The sequence below is a fragment of the Argopecten irradians genome, chromosome 6, assembly GCF_041381155.1.
Source record: "Argopecten irradians isolate NY chromosome 6, Ai_NY, whole genome shotgun sequence".
NCBI classification, from domain to species: Eukaryota; Metazoa; Mollusca; class Bivalvia; order Pectinida; family Pectinidae; genus Argopecten; species Argopecten irradians.
Window position 1 is genome coordinate 4,855,370 of NC_091139.1, and position 24,140 is coordinate 4,879,509.

General features: G+C 33.6%; 1 protein-coding gene across 3 annotated transcripts in view; it reads right to left on the bottom strand.

Moving 5' to 3' along the window:
• Positions 1 to 2,071: 2,071 nt before the first annotated feature.
• Positions 2,072 to 24,140, bottom strand: part of LOC138324766 (receptor-type tyrosine-protein phosphatase kappa-like) — a 29,943-nt gene continuing 7,874 nt past the window's right edge. The window contains exons 8-31 of one of the 3 annotated variants that reach the window (XM_069269896.1): positions 23,886 to 24,023; positions 23,399 to 23,536; positions 22,605 to 22,739; positions 22,199 to 22,333; positions 21,723 to 21,860; positions 21,206 to 21,334; positions 20,101 to 20,215; positions 19,798 to 19,916; positions 19,408 to 19,595; positions 18,982 to 19,069; positions 18,719 to 18,795; positions 18,440 to 18,476; positions 17,839 to 17,936; positions 17,265 to 17,390; positions 16,705 to 16,856; positions 15,912 to 16,047; positions 15,652 to 15,789; positions 15,262 to 15,361; positions 12,781 to 12,854; positions 11,733 to 11,867; positions 10,078 to 10,203; positions 9,456 to 9,613; positions 5,878 to 6,013; positions 2,072 to 5,316 (exon numbers count right to left, since the gene is read on the bottom strand). In XM_069269896.1, coding sequence (XP_069125997.1) covers positions 5,245 to 5,316; positions 5,878 to 6,013; positions 9,456 to 9,613; positions 10,078 to 10,203; positions 11,733 to 11,867; positions 12,781 to 12,854; positions 15,262 to 15,361; positions 15,652 to 15,789; positions 15,912 to 16,047; positions 16,705 to 16,856; positions 17,265 to 17,390; positions 17,839 to 17,936; positions 18,440 to 18,476; positions 18,719 to 18,795; positions 18,982 to 19,069; positions 19,408 to 19,595; positions 19,798 to 19,916; positions 20,101 to 20,215; positions 21,206 to 21,334; positions 21,723 to 21,860; positions 22,199 to 22,333; positions 22,605 to 22,739; positions 23,399 to 23,536; positions 23,886 to 24,023 — 2,888 coding nt within the window. In that variant the 3' untranslated portion in view covers positions 2,072 to 5,244. Of the gene's footprint in view, positions 5,317 to 5,877; positions 6,014 to 9,455; positions 9,614 to 10,077; positions 10,225 to 11,732; positions 11,868 to 12,780; positions 12,855 to 15,261; positions 15,362 to 15,651; positions 15,790 to 15,911; positions 16,048 to 16,704; positions 16,857 to 17,264; positions 17,391 to 17,838; positions 17,937 to 18,439; positions 18,477 to 18,718; positions 18,796 to 18,981; positions 19,070 to 19,407; positions 19,596 to 19,797; positions 19,917 to 20,100; positions 20,216 to 21,205; positions 21,335 to 21,722; positions 21,861 to 22,198; positions 22,334 to 22,604; positions 22,740 to 23,398; positions 23,537 to 23,885; positions 24,024 to 24,140 lie in introns of all 3 variants that reach the window. The other 2 variants (XM_069269895.1, XM_069269897.1) reach the window with 2 other exon arrangements.

Here is a 24,140-nt window from a genome sequence, read left to right on the forward strand (position 1 = left end):
TTAAAACTTGTCAATCTGCTTCCTATAGAAATCTATATCGTGACGGCGTATAAACATAAATACTGAGAATCCTACAGGGAAATCATAGTGGCTTTATGTTATAGAGATCCCAGACGTGCGATGACGGGATGCTTCTTCACCGGCTGTATCGATTGAACCCGCCACACTGTAGGTATCTATAGTTCATACTTATCAGAATGTAGGTATAAATAGATGTCCGCTGAAGAACTGATGAAATCATAAAATATTTACTGGTAGCCGTCTTATGTCTAGCTCGAAACGACTCGACAAGAAACGCTCACTTTCAACGAACATGATTTGTGCAAAGCAAACTTGGAATCCTACATTTTTATTTATTTCAATCACAAAATGAACAAAGGCATCCGATTTGTTTAAAATATCTTTCAAAATGGTACAGTAGAGTGAATAATCCATCTGATTTGTATTTGTTTCTAGTACTATCCCCTAGTTCTTGGTTTGTATCATGCTTGCTAATTGCAGGTGCTACAAAGTGATTGTGCTTTCGTTATCGGAATGTCAGCTTATATTTTCCCAATAAAGTTACTTAAAAATTACATCAATTTAAGTTAAGTGATGCTCAACTTTAAAATTTTCTTAACAATAGACAAATCTATTGACTGATGTATTGCATGCATTTTACGAAGCAATCCGGTCAGGTTTCATAATCGAAGCATGGTATGTCCATAAATAATTAACTTGCTCCAATGTAACTACACCGTTTTACACATTAGAGGGTTCTCTGCCCTTACAGGTAGGTATTGATAGTGTTGTATTTTTTTCTAAAAAAACCACGTTGATTTACCGAAAAATGACGCTGTGTTCGTAAACACATGACGTCACAATCAATACAGGTCGACATTGCCACAAGGGCAGATAACTAAGTAATATGAATACAAACTTTACTTTGGTTTACCAACGAGTCATAAAAAACGAACTCTCCTTCATTTTGAGTTTAGTTGTACTCTAATTATCAAATTTTATTACAATTTGTTTATGTACTTTATGTGAAAAAACATTAATGAGATTCTTATCCAACTATAGTCCTGCACACAACCACTATACGGAAACAAATACACACGAGTGTCGAATTATATTTATGTCATCCATTATATTTTTAAAATGTGTACAACCATGTTTGGAATAATATAATAGATTCAACTGCGGAGGCAATAAGTCTATAGTTTATGAAGCATCCATAACTCGTGTGATGCGCAGAGTCATGACTTTGATGGATTCGCTTATATCCTGTTATTTCAAGTGGCCCTTTTATAATATCTCATTACATTCATGTATTCTATTCTGTTATATCACGAGAATATTGTGCGTTCGAACACACTATGCTGTTATGTCGATACCACAATTTTGACTAACAATAATTCTAAAATACTTTCTTCAGATTGTAAAGTATAATTATGTATATAAAATATTTTTACGCAATCAGTGAAAGCGGATGATTTGTCGTGGAAAACCCAGAAAGGCTTACTACATTTTTTAGTTTAGATTTTATTAGATTTAAAATTTTGATAATCATATTTCCTATATTTTATTTATGTTTGGTAATATGCAATTATAGGTATTGTATGATATTTCTATTCTTTATTTGCAGTAATTTAAACTTGTACAATCCGGAAACCTATCTATACCGGCCAAATATGCTGGTCCCGGTGACAACATGTTTGAATATGCCCTACTGCAATTACCATCAACAGTCGTGAACAAGCAATCGACTTCCGTTTGAAAGAATTTTTTTACACAACACCGGGTATTATACTACTGACACAACTTATATGTACGAATATTTATAAATGTGAACCATATCGATGTCACTTTAAACTTTAGGTGATGGTTTTTTATGAGAATTACCATGAAATAGTTAATACCTGTAAATAAAACCTGTGCCATATGTTACTGAACATATTGATTCACGTGTCATGATACATTGTAGCTAGTGTTGATGGATCAGAAAAAAGTATTTGGTTTAAAAAAAGAGCTCAAGTCACACGACATTTGTAACCAGATAAGTAACGTAAAATAAAACACTGAAAACAAATACAGACAAAAATGTTTATTTTTCACACTCATACACATCTGTCGCCACCCATACAAAGTAAACAATTTGTAGAACTCACATTATTTGTAGATGAAAGTGTTTGTAGGTCAGTTCAACAATTAATCAGAGCACCAATGATTCTTCAATATTGAACTATTGTCATGTATTTCTGCTGTTAAAATAATTAGCTAAAATATTCTGTATTTGCACATTACACAGTTATCTGCCCCTGCGGGTAGGAATTGATTGTGACATAATGTGTTTGCGAGCGTAACGTCATTTTGTAGAAAACGATGTGATTTGCGCCCATTAAGAAATGACATCACAATGGCTGCCTCCTTGCAAGAGAGCAAACTCTATAATATGCAATCACGGGATATCTTCATATTTCCTTGGAACTTTGCTTTACACTGCTGTAAATCAAAAAAAGTATTTCCTTGGTCCATACATAACGCAGTATCACACATTTAACTTAGAACATATATTGTTTTGTTGATTCATACATATATTGATTCATATTTTTAATCAGACATTTAACTTTAAAAAAATATATAGATCTCTCTACAAAAATAAACGCTTTCAGAAATTAATGCAAATACTTCAGTTAAAAGATCTCTTAATTGAATAACTAGAACAGACAATCGAAACTCCAGTTATAATTAATATCCTTTCTGAAAAGGTATCGACAATGATGGTTGGTAGGAGTTTCCTGTTTTCATGGATTTAAAAAAAAAAAACAATTACATTTATATAGTTTCATTGTTAAAAACAGATACTTCGAAGTCAGATCTTCAAGAGAAAGCGTAATCTGATTGACCTTAGACAAAAATGATGTGTACTTTGTTTCTCTTTCAAATCCAGCATTCTGATGTGCATATATTCAAAGGTATCGCAGCATACATTCTTAATTGATGCGACAAATGGAAATATACAAATAGAACAAGATAGAAAAATGGCATAGCAAGAGATAGAAAAATGGCGAAGCATAAAACATTTCATGTAAACATAATAAGGATATTGTTGATACTTCTCTCAATCTTTGAATATAAAACAATAATTAACATTTTATAATTATATTTACAAATGGACAAATACACAGAAGTCACAACCTTTGTACAACTTGTAGATTATGATAGATCGTAAAGACAAAATGCCCAACCGCTCAGAAAACAACACATGGACATATCAAGAGGAATGATCTGATTGATTCTATAGATGATGAAGCAATATACATCTTGGTAATTTTATAATTCAGATTTACCATAAAGCACACAGATGTAAGACGTAAAGAGCTTATTTTTCTGTGATCGTTTGAATAGTGTCGCTCTTAAGGTATTTTTCTTTAAAATATCAATTTTAATTTACAATCTACTTGTTAATGAACTCTTTCGGTCTGTTTTAAGACGACTTGACGCGATTGGTTGGGCTGGTCTGAGATTGATAGTCCTATTTACAACAGGGGAATCCAGAGAAAAACCACCAACCAATTGTCAGTACTTGGCAACTGCCCCAAAAGGTGAAGGGCTTGTGGTAATATGTCAGGACATCTTACCATCCGGCAATCGCCGTTCGACTGTTTGGTTTTAGATACTAGACATATCATTACATTGCATGTATTATAAAATAAATAATAGCACTAAGGTTTTACAATATGGCGCCGACCCAAGTATTATGTGTGTACAAATATGTTATAGACATGTATATACACACTACAAATCGTATTTAACAATCATATCATTGTAAAAATTGCCGCCTTAACATATCCGTTAACATTATCGATTCAGGCAGGGTCAAAAACCATATCAGACAATTTATAACGTTTGAAGCTTATTTAAGTCATTTAAAATCGGTTTAACAGGGGCATTTTGACTAAAAATAAGCTTGAATCTTTTTCGGTAAATTTTAGAGTTTGACAAGTGTTAAAAGTCATTTACGCGAGTTTCCGGACTCATAGGGAGCTAATTTTGTGAAATAGGGAACATTGGTCAAAAAATCCCCTTATATAATAGCATAGAATCGTGTTTAATGTATCTCCTTAGGATCTTCGCCCCTGGTCACAACTGACAAGCGAGGTTCACAGAGATTTTTGGGATTTCTTTCCGAATCGTTCATTATACATTATACAATCATTTAAATTCAAAAAGATGAGTTGAATAGAACACTCCACTAAAAAATATCAACTACTGTACATCATCTGAAAGGCTTCAGAAGATCAGCCACTAGTCTAATGAAAGAGTAAGCGAATTATCACCGACTCCCTTTACTGTTGTGTTCTTTCATCATCATCAGATTTCACCTCATTCATACAGAGCCTTTGTAGCAATAAATGTTGGACAAGACGGTCGTACAAAAATTGATTTTTCCGGTAACAAAATACACTGTTTCAAATGTCTCTGACTGAAAAGGTCGACAACATTAATTTTCGTCATCTTACTCGACACGATTCAATTCCGCAGATAAAACACTAAAACCTAACAGCCACCTAGCTTGGATTTCTTCGTGTGGTTGTTTAAAAAGAAAATCAAATGTAAAGCATGTCCTGAAATGAATGTTGATGTCAAAATTCTTTTCCGCGATTTAGCTATTCGGGTCGACTCAAACTTAGAGATTTCTTGGAAATTAAGCCAAAACAGGCGGACAGTACAGTAATAATTAGAGTCATTTTCACTTATCAGCACGTGCTGAAAATCATTGTTTCGATTTTCGTCCAATCAGAACGAATTTCATTCTAAGAAGTCACATTCAAATCATGGTAAGCATTTTATACGAACATGATTCTCGCCATTCAAATTGAAATTAACATCTCGCATGAATGATTCCCACCAATGAAATTAGGCCTTTTATCAACGAATTCACACTTAGAAATCACACTCACGTGACATTAATTTTAGTATTGGTTTCATAGAAAATGCTACGCAAGATCCATGAAAGTCATTTGAAGCAATTTAACGATGAACTGCCAAGTGCGAGTCGTGGCTCTTGGTGCAGCAGATCTGTTTGTTTATCACAAACAATAATTTGGATCATACTGGATAATACATGCAAAGATAAGACACGGTTCCTCTGCGTGCAGCAAGTACGCTTCCTTTGATGCTTGCGTTTCCGGTCAGGCGAATATAGAACAAGACTGAACAGGTGAAGCAAGGATGAAGAGCTGATTCGGATGATCGACTTTAAGTGTTACCGTATATCCCTCGGGACTCTATGTATTCCGCAATGACGTCATAAATAAATCGATATTGGTCCTGGTAAAAATAACAAAATTGGTATTTTAATCACAATATCAGTACATCCCAGGGGTGTAATGTAAAATGTATGGAACGGAGTAGCATTTTGTATACAGTAGGACGAAGTATCCATATAACATTATCGCAAACAATTGTGTGGATTTATCAGGGGAGATGGCATTGAATGGTCCTATATATGTACTTAATGGGAAGTATCATGTTACAAATTTCATCAGTCAAAAAAAAATTTCAAAACTTAAAATTAAGATGTCAGCACACATGATGATAATACTATGCCAAAATATAGGTATTAGCTTCCACAATATTTGTATTTACGAGATGCTATTACAGTAGTATACTGACGTGGCTAAACTTACACAAAGTTCAAAAAACCGCCATTTTCTTTCAATAACCTTGACCAGAAGGATATGCCATCACTCCTCGAAAATTGTGTAGCTTTGAAATCCCGAACAATAAAATAATTTTCCATATTTCATTATTAGTTGTTCTGGTTATTGGGGAAACGTTGAATTTGAAAAGATCCCGATTCAATCTAATCCCTACACAACATAAACCTACCTCATTCCCAACAAACTCCGGTCTTCGTACGTGGAGCCTTCTAAGAGTGTGGTAAATATCCACCTGTTGTTCCAACCGTAGACCGTCCAGGGCAAGACTAACCGCACAGAAGACACCACTACACAGGGCCCCGTCACTGTTCAAAGACAATAGATATTCGATTAAAGTATTAATCTATTTATCTAACAATATATATTGAACTTACATAACATAATTGTAGGTAATTATTATATTTGTTTATGAAGGTTTTGATATACATTAGACAAAAATCCTAGTAACCTATCACTTGGTAAAAACGACTTCAGAAACGAAATGTTTACACAGAGTTAATGTATTGAACAATTTATCGCTTGACTTAAAGGAAATATCATACATAATTACAATTAGCAAAGATGGATTAGATAATGTCGGCAAAAATAATACATACATTGAATGTTCCGATGAGCGCATTAACCGTTGTACGCTTCAGTACGCTCGTCTTATTTAATGAACATTGGATCAAACTTACCGAACATGCGATATTAATAGTGAACCAACAACGGTATAAGAATAATAAGACTGGTGGTATTAATATCGATTACCAATGTTGAGTTCATACCGTTATAATCTACCTAGACACAGAATAATTATCGTAACACTATTGTAAAATAAAACACGATGAAAAACAATGCAATGCAAAGAGTGACAAAATTTCTGCATGTAACTAAAACATTTAACAGAATATTACGGGGAATCTAACAATCTGTTTATATGTCGTTTTAGTGAGTATAACGTCTAATAATATACATGTACAGCTCAAGGAGTTAATATGCTTTGATACCGCCGGAGAGTCGGAAAGAGAAACACAGACATCCGCGTTATGAGGTTGTAATCGTAGGTTTCAGAAAATCCACTACAAAATATACAACATGTATTTGAAAGAGTATTTTTCATTACACTAGATACACTAGATCTATTTACAAAATGATAAAATAAAAAGCATCCAGGTGGAGTCACAATCAATGAACATGAAGTTGTTTTGTTATGCTTAAATGGGGGAAACAATAATTAGATAATTAAACATTCACTGTACGTAGAGGTAAATAGGCCGGGTACATGTCCCCTGATAGCGACGTACATTTTGTAGTTCTGCCCGGGGCTAAACCAGTAATTAACTACCCTACATAATTAATCTCCAAAGACCATACTTCCAACTGTACAGAAATCAATTCAATCAACAAAGAATGGAACAGTCATTATTCTGGCTCACTAAAGACGAAGCTTTCCCACGGTACTTTACGTTTTCCCCCCCATTTCATATTACAGAGTTACTTTCCTTGCAATAGATATTCCTGTTGACGTCATTTTTTTGTGAGCGAATCTCACGTTTTCTTTGAAAAGCAGGATTTTACAGTTGCAAACACTTCCAGTATCTACTTGCATGGGCAGATAACTCTATGATATGCAACTACAGTATATACTGTTATTGATCATGTCGGTCCTGTAGACGGTTTGACTGTAGATTTCTCATCAATATTAATGGCAGGGTCGTGATTAGATATATGGGAAGAAATTAAATATTTCATAGCTAAGATATATATATTCGAACGAAAACTCATATCGTTACCTTGTTACATATGTACCATAACAACGTTTCACGTAAAGGTTACCAGTGAAAGATACAAAAATTACACAGAGATTATTATTCAATTCGACATACTAAACAAGCGGTCAGAAGGTAAAAAAAGTGAACAAAATGAAGAAGGAAATCTTTTCACATCTCTTAGAGATCGCGATCAATTTTTTAAAAGTCTATTGAATTCATAACACATAACATAACATTCTTATTACATTAAAGAAACTTGCTTGCTGATACAAAGATAAGTTTAACGTTTAGTTTGTTCACAGTATGGTGAATAATTGCAAATTGGAAAATAAATTAACACGAAATTAAGATATAATTATAATTTGGAACAGTTTCATAAAAGTCACATCGAAATTAGCTCATTCTAATGTTTTGTTTCATACCTTAACCAATCGGCTTTTACTTTTTAGTGTAAATATAAACGAGATTGATGATTCTTTTGAGTCCGAATGTGTAAAGCTTAACGCCATCACTTCCTAAACAATTAAAAATACCTTAAGATATGGTAATTACTATAACACGAATAATCTTTCATATATCCTGATGTCGTCCAAATTACCGTGCAGTATTTGACTATCACTGCGCAATGCGGCAAAACAACGAAATGAATCTTCATTTTAACATATATTTCCACAGGGATTTTTTTATTTGGTCTGGTTTCGTGTTGTACTTCCTGTTAAAATCCATATAAATAAATATCATAACGTTATGGTTGAGGTCTATGAATTTATCCTTTGCTTTGAAAACATAGAAGGCCTTTAAATAATGAATGGCCATAGCCATAAATAAGCTGGCCTGGACCGATGATTTATTCTCCCACAAATAAAGCCTACCAGCGCCACTCAATCCCCTCCTCCACACGCACACACACGCCATAGTTGTATCAAAAAGTTTTTAAAATACACAGGAATAAACTGGCTATTCATAAACTTGTGCACAAGTACTTTTGAATACCCAGTTATGATATCATATTCATTCTTGTAATGTAAATGTCTTCATTTGTCAAAATGGATATAAACAATTTTAGATTATAACACAAGTTAAAATGCTTTGAATTAATTAATTGTAAATATCAACATTTATTCTCTGTTAAGTATATGTGATTATGAATACAGTATTGATTTGGTGTCAATATCAAGAAAAAATTACAATGTAACTGGTAGGTGGCTGATATATTGATAGAATATTTTCAATGTGGCATAAAACATGTAAGGAATACCATATCTGTTGGTGAGATATCAGATAGACACACTATTTATGTAACGTGTCTGTGTGAGCGATGTCAAACAAAGGGAAAGGAAGTTCATGAATTATATTAAAGCACATTGTCAATGACAAAAAAGCTATATAGAACATGTGTATTGACTATACGAATGGTTACAAAGTATAACGCTTCACGATCAATTCTGCATTATCAGACATTTTTTTCATGATATGAAAGATAAATGAACGTATGCCAAACAGGAAAAGGCTTTAGATAAACAGTGTATAAAAGGTTTAATCAAAACAGCTTGAATAGCCTTTATTCATAAAGTCAAATGAATTTCAAAATATTATAGAAGACTGAGGTTTTGAAATACTAATACAACGTTGACCGAGTAAGATTGGCTCCACATTCCGGCGATTGTGACGTCAAAAGGTCACGTCGAAATATGAAGTCATAATCACCAGAAGATGGACAAATCGACGTAAATATTTTGTATATGTAGAGATTACAGAATGCACACGAAGGTAAAAGACAGAAATTCAATACTAGTAGTCACATGAAGTGTGAATGAAAACACACATCACTTCGTACTTGGCCATACTCCACATACTATTTTATAAACCAAATGTAAGTGTACTTCGTATTACTGATTTGTACTATATTCAGATATTTTGAAACATTAATATAAGATTACTTGTGTATTAACCAATAGGAAATAAAGGATACAGGATATAGGAATATACTTACGTGCACTGAACTGCTACTGTGTGACAGAGACACTTCCGTTTCCATGCTTCCATCAAATCCACGAGTTCCAGCAACGTTTCTATGGAAACTGGTTTGTATTGACCGGAACTCCAACCACCCATGTGAAAAGATTTCACAGCTCGAGCTTGGCCAAATCCCTGCAATGAATGAGCATGACATTGTGACAGAGAAAGTTATGATTTGTGGAGCTGATGTATGTTCGACTCGCATATTTATCGTGGTTTCAAACATCACTTCCTCTTCCGGAATGCCTGGTCCTTTAATAATATAACTTTTCCTTAAGCCGTTAAAATCCTGGCAAACATGGTTTTAGTCGCCTTACACGAAACAAAGAAACCTAACAGGAGAAAGCAATACATGGTTAGGAACATAGGCACCAACACCAATTTTGAATTTCATTAATTGAAAATTAGTAAATCCATGTCAGTATTAATTATTTACTTCATAATTATTTGTATATCGTTTGCTTTAGAAAAGAATGCGTTGTTTTGTGTTATGTTAAACTTCCTTTCAATATCTAATTGAGGCTATGATTATCACCCAATGCATAATAAAATTACACCTCCTTCACAATAAAAGGTTAAGTCTGTATTGTATGTACCTTTTTGACGACGTCATATGTTTTCTCCGTAATGTCCTTCCCCACGTCCTTGACCTCTGTAGTTGTGATGGTCAGTGTGCCATAGCTCACAGATTCGCCCATTGATGGCCACCACACACCGCTCGCCTGAGGAACAGCAACACACTCCTATTATACAGCATTGATACAATATATTTGTATATTGTAACATGCATAGAGTGCATGCGATAAAACATCTAATACCGTACATGAACAGTAACCCAAAAACTATGACATCTAATTTGAGCGATCTGATTAAAATACAGAGCCTTATTATCACGAAGTTGGATAAGAGGCCTCTATTAAACGGATTGGTTATAAAGATCTGTATTTCAATCAGATTGCTAATTTGAAGTAATATCATCGATAAAGAACTATTCAAAGGAAAATTTAACTACTAATTTTAATGGAAAATCTTATGTGTAAATATAAAGTGTAATTGTGCCCCCTTCTACGCACAGATTTATCCCAAAGGCTATCAAAAGCCTTTTACTCATACACAAACAACTATAAAACATTTCTTTGTATTTCATCAATAGCACTAAAGCCACAAGTTGACACCCCATTTGTTATCAAAAACTTATTCAGTCTACATCCATGACACATGATTAGTAATGAATATGATCGTAAATTATTTACTGTATCATTAGAAAAGATGTTGATATTCAAATCAAATTGAATGGAAGTAAAGTAAAAAAAAAAAAACCACAAGATACTTTAAGATTTTTTCTAATAATAAGACGTTTATTTTGTCATAAGTAATTTGGTAAATGTATTATGCAATATTAACTTTACACATTCATATAATTCCAAATTTTCACATTGGGCTATACTGTTTCACAAAAAATATTTAAATGATGATCCACCGCCGACAGAGCATAAATGATACTCTCATTTGAACGCTAGCTGGTGTTTAATCATTATTTATTTGTCTAATAAACCCCCCAAAAAATCAAATAATATATTTTTCTTTTGCTGCATCCGCAGTCAGAACTTCATTCCATATAGAACATATTGCCACGGATTTTTTTTCGTGATGCAATTAATTATTGTTTATATTTAACTTTAAGTAAAGTTAGAAGCTCACACTTTTCAATGGTGATAATGTTGTAGAGTAAGTAACTTTTGTAACCGAAGAAAAATACTCAATCGTGTACCCCTGTTTTTGATAGAGAAAATCTTTAAACTTTTGGCAGAAATACGACGCAGGTTGGGACAAGAAAGGATCAATTTTATCGTAAACGTAAATTTATTTTTGGACTTAACATTTTTGGAGTAAATAGATTAAAGTTAATCTGTACTATTCGACAAATTACAAGTGACATAAAACATAAAACGTAAAAAGACAATATCGACTTTCATGTATTGGCATCACCTTCTGTAATCTATATCCGGTAACAATAGGTTCCGGTCTAGAAATCATCATCGATTACACAAGGCAACTATTCTACATGACAATAAATATTTTCTAAAAACATTGATGCTCATAAAAAAACTAAATTAGTGTCGCCTTCATTTTCTAAAGCTTCTCTTCGATTCCAGGTCACGTTCCATAAACACCAGCAAATTACCCGATTTTACAATAATGATATAGATTGATTATGTATGGGTATGTATTAAGTTGTGGGCGGTTTTACCTCGACTTCTTGGTCGGGTGAGTTGAGAACAATGACGGAATAACAGTCGTGGTCATAGATGAGTCGCCAGAAGTCCACAATGGTACCAGGTAATGGTGCCTGTGTCACTATGTATTTCCCCTGGGCTTTGCACGACTGAAACGATACCAAACCATGAATAATGCAAATCTAGATCTGTTGTTGAAAGAACATGGTGTACTGTCATTAACAGGTGTAAATAAAATACGTTTGTATTGCTTGATGTATATAAACGGTTACGCTTTCGCAATATTTGTTCATGAATCGATAAATCGAATACTATTGACATCAATAAATAACATTTATATATATTCTAGACATTGTACACTAGCTTTCATCATCAACTACATCATTATCTTTATCATCATCCATCATCATCATCATCATCATCATCATCATCATTCATCATCATCATATATCATCATCTTTATCATCATCATCATCATCGTCACCAGTATCATCATCCCCGTCATCATCTTTATCATCATCATCATCATCATCATCATTATACTAGCTTTCATCATCAACTACATATTCATCAACATTATCATCACCATCATCATCATAATCATCACATCATCATCATCATCATCACCATCATCAATGTCGTCATCATTATCCTCATCATCACCATCATCATCTTATCATCTTTATCATCATCATTGCACTAACTTTCATCATCATTATACTAGCTTTCATCATCAACTACATATTCATCATCATTATCATCATTATCATATCATCATCACCATCATCATATCATCATCACATCATTATCATCACCAGCATCATCATCAATGCCGTCATAGTTATCATCATCATCACCATCATCATCTTATCATCTTTATCATGATCATTACACTAACTTTCATCACCATTATCATTCTCATCATATCATCATCACCAACACCATCATCATATCATCTTTATCATCATCATCATAATCATCGACTTCTAGTTAATGTAGCTTCACTGTATATATTATAATACGTTATTTTCTACACATATTTAATATTATAATAATACATACCGGCACTATAGTAGCATTGATATAATCAGTAGTCCCCTCGATATATGTGTTCAGGTATGGTCGGAACCTGTCAACTGGAAACGCAAACATAAAATACATTATTATGACGTAATTGTATATTAATGTATCCATATCCATAAATTTATGCTTGTTTTTTCATTTTAACGTCACATTAACAGACACATGCTTTAAAGGACGTGCCAAGTTGATAGATGGAGGAAAGCCAGAGTACCCAGGGAAAACCACCAACCACCGACCCAGAGTTTGTGTTAATATATCTTAACCACTCGACCGTCGCAGCCTCACATAGATGATATTATATCGTATTCAAATTACTTTTTTGAATAACAAAACTACGCAACAGTGAAATAATCTACATAACCATCATGCATATATTCCGGATTTGCATGTTACAGAGTTATCTGCACTTGCGGGTAGGTATTGATAATGACGTCATGTGTTTGCGAGCGTAACGTCATACGTTTCGGAGAAAACGACGTGAATTGCGCTCACAAAATAATGACGTCAGAATCGATACCTACTCGCAAGGGAGCTAACTCTGTAATATGCAAAGACGGAATAGTTATACAGAAACAGGCATATTTACGTTAGAAATAATAATCACTTCCTTTACCAATCCTAAATAAGGTATAGATTTATTGTAAAGTAAAGCGAACAACTTCATAAAAACATATTTTTAAACATAGAATCTGAATGTACATGTATTTGATGAAAATAGAATAATAATAATCAGAAATTACTTTCATTAGACGCTATAAAAGGCACTTTCGAACTATTAAATCTTTTATTTCAACAAAAGATCTTTCTTGTAGAATTTTAATGATATCTAATCACTATTGATGCATTACATATAACCATAAACTAATGATCAGGTTTATATAACAGAACAGAACAGAATAAATGGTGAGATGTCAACTAGGATTTTGTCATTTCTATTATTAACAATAAGAGTTTATGTATTAAAGTAGAGATCAAAGGAAACACAATAGCAATCTCCTTTCATCGACATATCCATCGACATGGTATTAATAAGTATTCGAGAATCCCTTGTTAGACCTTTATGTATCGTAATGAAACATATTACAATTCTAATTGATACAACCAGGAAAAAATTCAGAAGAAATGAACATCACACCAACTTTATTGAAATGCAGCAACAGGATGGAATAGATATATTCAAAGACGAATGGTGCATGTGTATATAGAGATAAGCAGACAAGTGACGACATCACTGCGTTATGCACAGAAAACACGAGCTATGGATCAAATAAACTTCAATCCTGGTATCAGACGTACCCATTAGGTAGCATTTATTTGATTTCCCTCAGTGTACGCGTTCTGTCCTTTTTACATTATACTTAATCGGGTTATGGTAAAAATGAACAACTCTAACTACTATCGTACATATTGTAATGTCACGCATTTTACATCATAACAGGATAACGACCAACAATAAACCATGTAGGAATGTGCTACTATGAATAACCTTACTGTCAACCGGAATAAAAACGTGTAGGTTTATTATTAAATACGTTCAAATCGATTATTTGTTTGTATACCAACACGTAATGCAGTATGGCTAATGGATTGTAACTCGCGTTTGCGATTTAAAAGTTATAAAATTGATTCTCCGGGTTTTTTTCCGTTCTAGCGCTTTGATGCCATCAACACACGTTTATTAATTTAGAGGTGCAATGTTTTTATTTTTTCGAGGATGTTACATGTTTGATGCTTCCAAAACATTCAATTATATAACTTACTGTGCTACGATATACTACAAAAGTCCTCGGTTTTCCGTGTAATGCTTGCATGATTAATTACAAACATTTAAACATGAGCTTCAGTGCTAACCCAAAATGCAATCAAAATATTAAAAATTCAACATTTACATTCAAAATATGACAACCTAAATTTCCCCCAAACACTAAATTATACAACTTTCTGTGCTACGATATACGCACAGAAGTCCTCGGTTTTCCGATTGGTGTCTGGATGATTAATTACAAACATTTAAACATGAGCTTCAGTGCTAACCCAAAATGCAATCAAAATATTAAAAATTCAACATTTACATTCAAAATATGACAACCTAAATTTCCCCCAAACACTAAATTATACAACTTTCTGTGCTACGATATACGCACAGAAGTCCTCGGTTTTCCGATTGGTGTCTGGATGATTAATCATAAACTCTTAAACATGAGCCTCAGTGCTAACCCCAGATGCGATCAAAATATTCAAAATTCAAATTCACATTCAAAATATGACAACCTAACTTCTCCTATCTTACTTATATACGACAAAGCTCTTATTTCAGATCGTATCTTACTTTTTAGAAAGCAAACGCATGAAGGGAAATAACTCTAATACAAAAGTAACACGTTCATGGTCCTATTTCAATCGCATTCGAGTGGTTGAGTTCAATAAATGGAACAAATGCTTGTCAATATGTATGATTACCTGCCAGGATTTCGCTTGACCTGTTTTTCCCGGAGTTTTCCTCCGCTGTAGCAGCTGTGAAGTCCTCGTCAGTATACACGGGTTTATTGGATTGTAGAAGCTGTTGGTGCAAGCGTTAAACACTTATTTTCAGGATTCATATTGTTTGAGATGAGACATTCTGTATTTGCATATTGCAGAGTTATATGCCCTTGCGGCTAGGTATTGATTGTGACGCCTTTGCGAGTGTAACGTCATACGTTTAGGAAAAAACGACGTGAATTGCGCCCACAAAATAATGACGTCACAATGGATACCTACCTGCAAGGGAGGTACCTCTCATGCTTTAAAAATCAAAGAAATACATACAAACAAAAAACGCAGAAAAAAAAAATAAATATGAATACATACCTCGAACTCTTTTGTTATAAAATGTAACTTTTTATTAACACAGTCATTGTAACGCTTGATAAAATCGGATTTCTTAATGGTGGATTCGATGTAGTTAAACGCCTCTAGGAGAGCGATGTGGAGCAGACGATATTGTTCCTACAAAGAGGAAGAGAAGAAATCATGTATGGAAAGAAAAAATAGCAGCAACACAGAAAGATACCTATCAAAATTGTCATAAACTACTATGTTCATAATAATGGTTTACAAAATATACATACGATGTTCTGAACCATGAGCATTCTATTATCCCTCATTCTCCTCACGAACTCAGCTACATCCAGTCGTTTCTTACTGCATCCATGTTTATATAGTGAATGTAGGCCAATAAATGTCCCCGTCCGTCCTACTCCTGCGCTGTAAAACAAAACATAAAACATTGAGAGGTTTCAGAGGTATTTCAACATCTTCAATTTGGTTTTTACATAATGTAATTCGTAAGCCCCTCTCCCTCCCCAAGAAAGAATTTGTTTATCTTCCTGTTCATAAGTAGTTGACTCATTTCAGTACAGGCATTGGCTTACACCTATTCACAGCAGTTCTAATCATATATCAATCCCTGACCCCAAGGTAAGGGGTTGTTATAAGAATTGTGACTCCCTTACCCAGGATATCTAGTGGAGATACAGGTATAACAACTTCTAAATATCCTTTGTCAACAATATTACGATGAGAAACATAACGTATCGTTTCTATCGTTCGTTTTAGTTGTTTTAATCATAATCTCTTCTTTTTAAATCATAATAAACGCTTACTTTTAATCAACTCCTGAACATATAAATGGAAAAATAATTGTATTTCCTAAAAACCTGAAGCAAAGTTATTATGTAATTGCATATTACAGAGTTGTCTGCCCTTGCGGGAAAGTATTGAATGTTACGTCATGTGTTTGACAGCATAACTTTTAGGAGAAAACGTCATCAATTGAACTCACAAAATAATGACGTCAACTTGAATACCTACCCGCAAAGAAGCTAATTATGTAATATCCAAAAACGAAATAGAAATAGTCACCTGCAGTGTACAAGGAGTGGCACTCCCTCAGTCCTCTTTTGATCGCCCTGTAGAACTCGCATGAAGAAGGCTACTAACTCCAGAGTATCCGGAACTCCGTGGTCTGGCCATCCAGTAAAGTGGTAATGTGTTACCTGCCTGGTCTCGTTAAGCTAAAACAAAGGTATTTTAAATGTTTATGTGAGGTTTTACATCGTAGTTTCACTCACATATATCTATTTATCATTCATGTCTCCATTGTATGAATCTCAAAGGACGACATTCGGGGTTTTATATTATCTCTTCATCCCGACTTACCTTTTTATTTACTTAATTCTCTTTTTTAATTATACAACATTTGTAAAATTAGCAAACGTTTTGTATAATACTAGTCAAATATATATTCCCGTATATGAACTTATGAAATTTGGCACACAGGAAGGTTCGTTTTAACTCAAAAAGAGATTTAATTACTTGGGTAAGTTCAAAATGTACTATTTACATTAAGGAAAATATTACTCCATGTGATGAATGATATAACAAAAGTTTGTACGAAATTGCCAATCCTTGTTTAGTCTTACCTCTGAGTGTGTCACCATGAAAGTCCTGATAGTATACATTGCCATCTCTGTCTTATTAATACGTGTGATGGTCATATTGTGGTATGTAACAGGCTGGATTGTCGGCCAGTAACACTCACACTTCACCTGTTATACAAACAATACATTGTGGATGGGTAAAATCGTCATATTATCATTTTTAATATTTTGACCATTGCAACAATTCAAAATGTTTGTGATCAAAATTGCAATTAATCTCAAAATCAAAAGAATTTTATATACAGTGTAGCTGTTTAACATTGTTGGAGTCGCATTGCATTCTCCTTTAAAATAATACCGGTACTTCATAGTTTTTATAATAGTTGGTTATGACAGAGACACAAATAGTACGTACTAAATATCTGTTTAATATAAGTTTACAAGTTACATGTTTATTTCGAAATGTAACTATAACTACTCAAATGATTCTACCAGACTAACTTTCAAAATGTCTAATTGAAAGCACAATCTGTACATTTTTGCTGGTGACGAATACATGCCTTGTAATAGCCCTTTCTGTGACCTTGACCTTTCTGACCTGTAATAGTACACATACCTTCCCATCCTCTACGAGGTTAGCCAGCATTATAATGCTCTCCACTTTCTCCTGCCAAACCATTCTCCATATGTCACCAATAGTATGACGATTAGGGCCTAAAAGGGAAAGGATGATTATGAAGGCAAAAACTTCCCTCTGCTCCAACCATTAAATTATGCGTTGTAAGAACACGTTAAAAATATTTTATTAGATACGCTCTGATTTTCAACTACTTTCATTTAATACATGGTCACGTGGCGTTCAAAATATAGTATATTGACTTGATGTTTCCATTGTTAGAAACACCGAGTCAATATCTCTTTGTGATCTTCATTGAACAAACGCTGCATTCTTCAGGGTGCCGTTCATTGAACAACGCTTTTCTTATAATTACTATTTATATTATTGGAGATTGTTTTTGACATTTTTTAAGAAACGACATATCTAATATAAAATATCAAGACCTTTGATTCGGTACATATGGTGCTACAGTGTACATCGCCCTTGTAGAATTTTAAATAATGACCTTTATTTATTCTACTCTGGCTATATAACAACAAATGGACCTCAACAAAGGTTAATTAATTCCAAACTATTATTATACCAGTATAAATCTAACCTTGTGTAGCTATATACGCCTTTGGTGATTCAACGCTCTGTAAAATAAAAATACATATGGAATCAATATTATCCAACATTCACATTCTTAGATAACAAATTAATTAAAATATCGTCTTAACATTTAATATTATAAACTGCAGCAAATAATTTTTTGCATAAGAAAGGAATAAAGTATTTTTTTTTACTTTTATTATCCAAATAAGACTACTATTTTCATATATTGTAACTATTATCTATGCTGTCGTTACGTTTGACATACGTTCTTGTTTCATCTTACATCTATATAGTTGGCATTAATGTAATCCGAGTCTGGTTCACATGGTAGTTTGTCCAGGACCACGCGGGAATGATCATCTGTAATACAAAGTTGGTATTAGTGTAACGAATCATCCTCTTATAAAAATGATGGAACCAGTTTTATTGTTTTATTGACGAATTGCATTGTAAGTATGAAAAAACTTAAATGCAAATTCATGGTCTCCAAATTTTCTTTTTTGATATTCTTAATCGGAAATAACACTTTTTAAATTATACACTTACATGGAAATGTGGTAAGAAATCTGTTCTTCAATTTGTTTTGCTTTTTCTGGCCTTCAACATGTGTATATGCTGGACGGTTTCGTAATTCCTGAAGAAAAATGGATAAACGAAAACAGTAAGAATTATATTTTTATTTTGTTTAAAACAAATTCCAGAAGTCTAAACGGACTTATTATTGCGCATTAGCAGATATTGTGTAGCGATATGAAAATCATTTAGTATTTGTTTATTTCCATTTCAAATTATATTTAATGTGGTATTTAATCTTATGATTTATAGCCGACTATAAAATTTATACTACGAATAAATATTTTAATTGCAGAAAGAACAATGAAAATTTTCAACAACTGTATTTGTGTTGCATAAATACCAATAATAATGACACATAGACTTTAATAAAAGGAAAGATGAAGGGAGACAACTCACGTCGAACTCGTCTGTGTAGCGTGTGTGATCATCCTCCATCTCCTGGACGTACTCGGCGTAGTTGTTGAGAGATACCCCGGATAACTGGGAGCCCACATTGTAATACATACTGGTTATACTGTTCACGTAGGTAGAACTCTCACCACTAAACCTGGCTGTGTTGGCATCAACATCGGGGTCCACATAACCTAAAAACATTTAGATCAATGTTGAAATGCATAAATATGGAGTTACGTCATTCTGATTTTGTAGTTAATCATATTTTAGTTTATTATTGCTTTTTTTGTTTTTTGTTTTTGATTTTCGTTTTATTGTTTGTTTTTGTTTTAATTACTCATTTTGGTAAGATCATTGATCTATCTAGAAACACTTTCATATTCCCAAACTTACCGTTGTTGATATTGGCGTTTTGGTACGTATTGTTCTGTATGTTAGCATAATTATTCTCTGAATCCCTTGGTAGCTCTTCTTCCTGTTTCTTTCGTACACGCATCTTTCTCCTCCATTGTCTACAGAAGATATGTATTTTTAGAAAATTTTATAATTCCAAAACTAGAGATAATTGTAATTAGAAAAATGTATATCTGATAGAGCAAATATGAAGGACAAAATTCTGCCAATGATCAAAACGAACTTGTAAATCACCATAGACATTTAATCTTATAACATGAATGAGCTCGTCATCTCTCTTACCTGGCGATGCAGACGAGAACGATGATCCCGACGATACAGACGAGAGCGAGAGAACCAGCTATGATAGCGCTCTGGACTATAACCTCGGTGTCGTCAGTAACTGTCTTTCGTCCGCCTGTAATTCACAAAAGATAAAATCTAATTAACAATAATTTAATTAAAGGGACAATTCGCTCAGGCTAATTCTTATACATAACCAAGAAGCAAAATATGGCATAAATGTATTGTTCTACATTTCTTATGAAACATATAACATAAAATATTGACAAATTCCACGTCATTGTTTAGCATTTTAATTAATATCGTTGAAATATCAAATCGTTGATCAATACGATTAAGCAGGTACAATATGGACGCTGTACCCGTACCCGAGCCAAAGTCACGCACGTTAAACAAATAAACTACATAACCACTGAGAAGGTGATAAAATGATTTTTAGGCAAGACAATTCACCTAATAAGGTAAACACACTACTGTTTGAGCGATTTGAGCAGTTCTAGACAAAAGTTGCATTACTCTACGAGCAAGGGACAGGGTTCGGCATACAAGAAGTTTGACCACAATGTGTAATGGCGGACAGCGAGCGAGTTTGAACATCTACACACATGTCACAGCCATGGGCTTTTCAGGCATATCACAGTAAAACCGACTGATCTAATTTCCATAAGAACTGGTTTTTCCGATATATGTACAAATTTTAATGTTCTCTTAGACTGAATTGTCCCTTTAACAATATATTAATTAAATACAAAGTAGGTTTGGTGTATTATACTTAAGATCAACACTAACATTGCAGTATCTTAAAAGTATGATATATAAGTAGTAAAACCTGTCTTAGCGACAGTTCGTTTAAAAATACCAATTACTGTATTAAAACCATTTTTAGAGTTCCATTTAGTCAATTTTAACACAATACGACCTGTATATAAAGGTCACTTGGTTATATAGATAATTTTTATTGGTCCCTTGGGTGGTCTTGATTGTATCGACGTCATGCTCTCTGTGGGATCGTAACATTTTTTCGAACATGTGCAGCAAAGAGACTGTTTTGCTTAAGATGCTACAGATGCTTATTTTTTCATCCGATCAAATCTGATATACTTACAGTTAGGCGCGATGAAGCCCTGGTCACAGCCGAGTTCACACACCCCAGTAACATGGTGACAGACGGTTCCATTCTTACACTGGCCGCACATACGAGTACACTTGAGTCCATAGGTTCCACGCGGACAAGCTACATGAGATCGGAAACAACATTCTTTTAAAATCATTTTAGATATATTTGGTACCACTTGATTTTCCTAATTTATTTGTCAATTAATAAGAAAAATATCTAAATTCTTCAATGAAAATCACCCCAAAAAATGTATGTTTTATTATTTCATTTCTCACATCAATTTAGAATTTTGATATACTTTCTATCTATACTACATTAAATGTAAAAAGTATTTTACAACAATTTAAATGTTTAGCTTTGCAGTGATATAAAAAATACATTTGCATTCTATGCATCTATGGTTTGCTTGGACAGTAAAAAATGAGATGGTCTTTTATGTCCTATTATGTTATCCACCAGGATGACCTGTATGGTCGGTAATTATTTCAATACTTATAAAACATACCTTTTTCACATCGGGTACCATTCCAACCTTCAGTACATCCTTCCAAACACAAACCGTTCCCATGGTGACAGGTGGCGCCTTTAGCACATGATCCACAGGTTGAGCTACAGTCACTCCCGTAAGTTCCGGCCGGACACACTGTAGATTTTATCATTGTAATTTATCAACATTATTATAGATAACGTTGGTTTATATTTGCTAATATGATATTAATATTGGTATAACATATAGATGCAAAATGTTAGTAATTTTCCAATTGCTTTATAGATATACTCGAAATATAATATTTAGAAGAATAAGTGCACATGTGTGAGTTAGTACAGTCAAGCATGCCAAAATAGGACCTCTTCAAGAGAGAGTTAATTTTAAGTGAAAGAAATTAAAAACTTGTGATATAGAGAGTGCAATAACCGTAACGCAAAATAATACTTACATACGAACCTAACACAATGTTATTCAATATTTCCCGAACTTACTCTGGTCACATCTAGGATTTCTCCAACCCGCCACGCATCCTTTCACGCATAATCCAGTCACGTGATTACACTTTCTGTCACGACATTGGTCACATGACCTTCCGCAATTGTCACCAAACCGGCCACGTCCGCATGCTATATCAAAGGACATACCAATATGGATGATACATCGTTAGATGTTAGTCATAACGTCTGGCGTGTAGTGTCTTAGGGGAATGCTTGTGTTTTTTCTAGTTTTATAGTATTTGACTTTATCTTATTTTATCTTTATTTAATTCATTTATTTATTTTTGCTCGAAAAAAAATCTAATTTTCTAATTATTCTATGTCTATGATAGATATATAAACGTTGATCATTGTGAAAATTAATGTAATTCTATAACATTAAATAAAAAGTTTGTCTTACGTTGAAGGCACGAGGGGCCTGTCCAACCTGCTTTACAAGCTCCGTTACAACTTCCGTTTACGTGATGACACACTTCCGTTTTACATGTGCTACATTTTTTGGAACAATTAATTCCGTAGGTTCCTTTAGGGCAATCTGAGAGGTGAGTAGAGGAATGAATAAAACAATTTAAATGAATATTATTCTACCCACTAAAGTGATTTGTGTCATCCATGTTTTACGTAGAAGTGCAGGAAAGGTTTTCTCTGTTAATCTTTTATATGGGGAAGTGTAATGTGAATTATTGGTGGCGAATATCAGTTGTATTTTGTTATATCTAGTTACTGTCTCCAAACATCCCGTTGTGTTGATGATTACATGTTAATTAAAGAGATACCTTAAATCAAGAAAATAACCACAACCGAAATGGCTATAAGACGTGCTTATGAATATCAATATCTGAGTAAGTACCCGACACCTGGTGAGGTCATAGATATACAGAGAACCATGCAAGAAATCCAAATATAATCAATATCAATTGTTATCCATATCGCAAACTTGTAACTATATCATATGACATGTACAGTACAATTTATAAATATTTTGATTTGATTTGACATTTTCTTAACATTTATCTTTATACGTCGTTATAGAGTTGATGAGTTGTGTCCAATATACGAATTAGAATGAAACATAAATTATTAGAAGAAATATGAAACTTTATAAAAACTAGATAAGGAATTCAATCAAATCATTAACAGTTATACAACAAAATATATATTAGAAGAATTAAGAACAGAAAGAGTATTACTCACTTTCAGTACAATACGGTTTGGCGTAACCTGGCTCACAACCGTTCGGACATTGGCCGGTGTTAAAATGGCACTGGTCACCATCCCGGCACTGTCCACACCTCTTGTCACACTTAGTCCCGAACGTCCCTCGTGGACACCCTGTTTGATATAAAGTGTATATTTTATTATTAGCATCTTAAGTGATGAAGACTTTGCATGATATATGGATTCTTTTGTAAAGAATATCACCTATTTGAGCGACTCATGTTATTCTGCAGGCGACCTTCTTAAGACGTGAAGGCTGATAATGCAAGGTCGTATTCGATGTTGGTATTATTATAAGGTAAGTAACACACACTTGTTTTAGATTGAATTACCACTTCACTTTCAATACAGTACTTCTAATACTATACAATATATTGTAATAAGGATAAGAAATATATCTATATGAAGTCGAAATAATAGTCATTATTGGGATATTAACGCCATAAATCTAAACCTAACTTACGTTCATCACATCTGACCCCGTGCCATCCTCTGTCACATCGGCCAGGACAGAATCCGGATACTTTGTCACAGTCTGTGTTATTGGCACAGTTATCACATCTCCCAAGGCAGGTCTGGCCGTACCGGAAGGCAGGACAGGCTGGAAAAACAGTACGATCAGCATTATTATATTTATTGGGGTTTATTGATATGTACAGAATACTGGTACTCATATCGTCAAACAAAATCTACGGACGTTAATTCAGTTTCAACAGAT